We start from the raw sequence: 5,243 nt of genomic DNA, 5'->3' as shown, positions 1-5,243 counted from the left end.
ATTTCTTTGATACGTTGTATATTAAGATCAATCACCAAATCAAGTCCAGGAATAGACTTTTCCTCGATTGGAACACTGCTAGAGGCTTTAGAGTATTCACTATGAGCCGCCGTAATCAGTTGCCTTTCATCTTCTTGTACTATTAATTGAACCATATATGAGTTTGTTTGCTTTTGCTTCTATTTTTGTCGTTTCTTTTGCTTTGACCCTTGGTGTTATCGGGAGTGTTGTCATTTTTGTTGGTCTTTCTTGTGTTACTGTTAACCGTGGAGGGGCGTTGTTTATCATATATCTAAATGTTGCTAGATTCTTGGACTATATCACACGTGTTGGTAGTTTCTTCCACTTCAATTTTTCCGTCTTCAATATCAATGTAATTGTTTTCCTTTCCATCTTCTTTTGATATTGTTCTTCTTGAATATTATCATTGTTACCTTGAGTAGAGCTTCCTTCATTCCGTATAGCAAATTCTTGCTAGACTAATTTTTTTTGTTGTGGAATCGTCTCTTTGTTCTTCCCATATTTCTCATTCTCCTCTTTTCTTTCTTGTCGTCATTATTATCTCTGATTTTTAATTCCCTCCTCTTTTTACTGCTTCTGGTTATAGGGGGTTTGAATGGCATTTTGGTCTTAAGAATATGTGCTTTTTTCTTAGTTACTACTGGCCTTAGTAGGCCTTTTATTTTATTTGTGAACATCTTCAAATTTTCTCATGCTCATATCTTTACATACATAATTGGGTTTTAGTTAGGGTTAAAATTCAAGCAATTTATTTTTGATCATGAATTCAGGCATGGAATCAAACAATGTTTTGAAAAATATTTTTTTATATTTGGATACTACATAAAAATACTACAAATCACAATAATTGATAATTTAAAAATATATAAAGATACATGAAATAAGTATGGTCAAATAAATATTTGTTTGAGTCTCAAAATTATAAAAGTGTCACAAATATTGGGATGAAGAAAGTATTAATTTTTGTTTCCATAGTAAAAAAATTTTATATTTAAAAATTTGTTATAGTGTTTGATCCTGACTACAAATTGAACTAATCTGAATAACAATTCAAATCTAAGAAATTAAATTCCTTTTATTAAAACCTCAACCTTTATAAAAAGGGGTTGGTGCCCTGTTGAGGAGGAAGGCGGATGGTGGAGAAACGACGTCCCATTGGTGGGACGGTCTCCGATGGTATTGGGATGAGCTGTGGAGGTGGAATCGTGATGGGGTAGGAGGTTAGAGAGAGAAAGAGTAAACTAAGAATTTTTTTGATCTGCATCATATTAAGTTTGGAAAATCAATGGATAGGTTCGGGTTATTAATTGAATTTTCTATTAAAATAGTTGACTCGATCTTCAATAGAAAACTGACGGACAAACTGACCTTGTTGGATGATTCTTTGAATTAACTTAAATATATCTTTGAAAAGGCTTCCCCGACGACTTTCTGGCAAAGCTTTTGGTCTCCCCTTGCATTTTCTGGTGGCTACAAGCAAATTCCGACAATGTCCAACTTTTTTGACGACGTTTAGGATTCTGGTCAGTATCTTTGTCACATTCTCTCTGGGCTAGATCTATATAGATCAGACCTAGATCTAGTGACTTTCGATGAGATCCTTTCGGTGAACTTTTCAGCGACTGAATATCTCTGGGCCAGGTTCTATCTGTCCTCTTCTCAACTGATTATTTGTAGTTTGATTACTATTCTTCTTTCCTACCTTTAGTGTTTTGGTTATTGTTATTCACTTTCACTCTTCACTTAGTGTCTAGGGTTCTTGACTTGCATATTAGCTAGTGTGTGTTGTCTCTTTATTATACATTCTATATTGTCAATTATATCTCGTTGTTTGTATTCTCTTAATTTATTTATTATCAGTTTTTTTGACTTTGTAGTTCATGTCATTTTAGTGGCTTCGGTTATTGATGGTAGACTAGGGTCATGTCTTCAATTGGGGGTGAAGGCGAGGGAAAATAGTGGTAAGAGGGAGATGAGTTTTCGTAAGTTGAGAGTGGGATCGTGGAACATAGGATCGCTTACAAAAAAGTCCATAGAGCTAGTGAAGAGTCTTAAGAGGAGAAATATTAATATAGCATGTGTTCAAGAGACTAGATGGGTAGGTTCCAAAGTTTGGGATGTAGACAGATATAAACTATAGTACTCAGGAGGTTCAAGAGATATGAATGGAGTAGGTATTCTAGTCGACGTGGATCTTAGGGAGTGTATGGTAGAGGTTAAGAGGATCAGTAATAGGAAGATGTTTATTAAGCTAGTTATAGGCAGGCTTATTGTGAGTGATGTTAGTGCATATGCACCCCATGTGGGTCTGGATGAAGAAGTCAAAAGGCTCTTTTGGGAAGATTTGGATGAAAAAGTGAGAGGTATACCAAGTACCAAAAAGATTTTCATTGGTGGAGATTTCAATGGTCATATCGTTACAACTTCTAATGGTTTTGATGATGCCTAGTAGGCTTTGGTTTTAGGAAAATGAATGGAGGCGAGGTTTCTCTCTTGGAGTTTGCCAAAGCTTTTGAGTTGGTTATTGCTAATTCGTGTTTTTTGAAAAAGGATAATCAATTGGTCACCTTTAGTAGCATGGTATCTAGGACTCAGATTGACTACGTACTCCTCCAAAAGGGTGATAACGGCCTTTGTAAGGATTGCAAGGTTATTCCGAGTGAAAATATTGTCATCCAACATAAGCTTTTAGTGATGGACTTAGAGATTAAGAGGGATAGGAGAAAGAAGACCCTTTATGATCGACCGAGGATTAGATGAAGGGCTTAACTCCCGCCTTTTCTCAGGAGATAAGAGATACATTTCATGGTTTAGGGGCCTAGAGTAGTAGCAGGTATGTGAACAACATGCAGGACATGAAAGCTGGTTGCATTAGAAAAGCAGCTACTGAGGTTCTTGGGGTATCGAGAGGAATCTTTAGTGGTCATCAAAGAGATTGATGGTGGAATAGAGAAGTATTAGGCAAAGTGAAAGCCAAGAAGATTTGTATATGGAGTGGTTAAAGTGCGTGGATGAAGAGGAGAAGAATAGGCTTAAAGATATCTATAGGAAGTCAAAGACAGAAGCGAAGTCGACAGTCACCAGTGCTCAAACGGTAGCTTTTGAATGCCTGTATATCGAGTTAGGGGATAAAGGTGGGATATGATATTGTATAGGCTTACCAAAATGAGAGAAAGAAAAACACATGATCTGGATCTAGTAAAGTACATCAAGGATGAGAAAGGTGAAGTGTTAGTAGATGGATCTCTATCAAGCAAAGGTGGCAAGCTTACTTTCACATATTCCTAAATGAAAAAACAAACAGAGACATTGTACTGGGTGATTTCACGTACTCTCATAGTCTTTGAGACTTTGGGTACTGTAGGTGTTTAAAGGTTGAGGAGGTTAGATGTGCTATTAGCAGGATGAGGATGGAGAGAGCGACAGGGCTCGATGAGATTCTGGTGGACTTTTGGAAGAGCACTGACAAGGAAGGTTTGGAGTGGTTGAATAAGTTGTTTAATGTTATTTTAAAGAATGCTAAGATGCCTGATGAACGGAGGTGTAGTTCTATGGTTCCATTATACAAGAACAAGGGTGATATCCAAAATTATAATAATTACAGGGGTATCAAACTACTAAGCCACACTATAAAGATTTGGGAGAGAGTGGTGGAAATAAGGTTGAGGAGAGGAGTGTCAATCTCAGAGAACCAGCTCGGATTCATACTAGGGTGGTCGACTACTAAAGCAATCCATCTTATGCGGAGACTGATGGAAAAATTTAGAGAAAGAAAATGGGATCTCCATATAGTGTTCTTTCACCTTGAAAAAGCTTATGACAAAATTCCGAGGGATGTTCTCTAGAGGTGTATGGAGGCTAAAGGTGTCCCAATGGTGTATATTAGGGCGATAAAGGACATGTATGATGAAGCCAAGACTCGGGTTAGGACGGTGGGAGGTGACTTAGAGCATTTTCCTGTTAGGGTGGGACTACATCAGGGATCTGTGCAGAACCCTTTTCTTTTTTCCTTGGTAGTGGATGAGCTGACACAGTCTATTTAGGAGGAGGTTTCATGGTGTATGCTATTTGCGGATGACATAGTCTTAATTGATGAGACTCAGGATGGAGTTAATGATAGGTTGGAGGTTTGGAGACAAATGCTAGAGTCCAAAGGGTCTAGATTGAGCAGAACTAAAACAGAATACTTGGAGTGCAAATTTAGTGTTGCGATGGATGAAGAGGGAAGGGAAGTGAGGCTTTCCACCCAACCTATCCCCAAGACAAAAAGCTTTAAATATCTTGGATCCATCATCCGGAGTAGTAGAGATATTGATGATGATGTCACGCACCGCATGAGGGCAACATGGTTGAAATGGAGGATAGCTTCTGGAGTCCTGTGTGATAAGAAAGTACCACCTAAACTTACCGCCATTACAAGGTAAATGCCTGGCTAGCGTGGTCAGGTACGAAATGATGGTTGAAATGGAGGCTAGCTTCTGGAGTCCTGTGTGATAAGAAAGTACCACCTAAACTTAAAGGTAAGTTCTACAGAATGGTGGTTAGACCAGCATTGTTATATGGAGTGGAGTGTTGACTAGTAAATAACTCTCATGTTCAGAAGATGCATGTTGCGGAGATGAGGATGCTGAGATAGATGTGTGGACACACTAGGTGTGACTTTTGAGCCGATGGTCTTTTGGAAACAACCTCCTACCTCTATGAGACAGTGGTAAGGTCTGCATAATTCTACCCTCCCAGACCCCACTTGTTAGATTCACTAGGTATGTTGTTGTTTCTACTTTCTATATTATTTTTTCTATTTCTTAATAAAAATCCTTAACTTAACTAAATCAATACGGGATCGAGTTGGTAAAAGTAATTTTTAATTTTTTTGAAAATCTGATTATTTACGTTGATTTTTTAAATTTTATCTGGGTAAAATTCATCTACGTAAAAATATGCAAAAAAAAACTAAAGTCGTAACCAATGGACATGGATGATTTATTAAAAACATAATTACAAGATAATAAAAATAGAAAATATGTGGGGCATGATCGGGGTTTTCTCATTTTTTGTGATCTACTCAGTCCCTCGATTTTTTTTGTAAGATTTTTAATTTTTTTCTAGTAGTGCATTGGCTATATGCTCTAGAGAAGTGAGTTTCAGTGATTACTCTGTGTTTCCATTTCAGTTATAGTCATGCTTATTCCGATAAGTTAGACGATGTATTCAAGGAAATG

The 5,243-nt window shown here is 37.3% G+C and overlaps 1 protein-coding gene across 1 annotated transcript; it reads left to right on the top strand.

Moving 5' to 3' along the window:
* Nucleotides 1–2,182: 2,182 nt before the first annotated feature.
* LOC129869801 (uncharacterized) lies at nt 2,183–2,781 on the top strand. The gene is made up of 2 exons (XM_055944411.1): nt 2,183–2,384; nt 2,474–2,781. Exons 1-2 carry the CDS (start codon nt 2,183–2,185, stop codon nt 2,779–2,781), a joined length of 510 nt encoding a protein of 169 aa, XP_055800386.1.
* Nucleotides 2,782–5,243: the final 2,462 nt, after the last annotated feature.

The sequence above is a fragment of the Solanum dulcamara genome, chromosome 10, assembly GCF_947179165.1.
Source record: "Solanum dulcamara chromosome 10, daSolDulc1.2, whole genome shotgun sequence".
NCBI classification, from domain to species: Eukaryota; Viridiplantae; Streptophyta; class Magnoliopsida; order Solanales; family Solanaceae; genus Solanum; species Solanum dulcamara.
The sequence above is the reverse complement of the archived record's forward strand: the minus strand, read 5'-3'. Positions and strand labels throughout refer to the sequence as shown.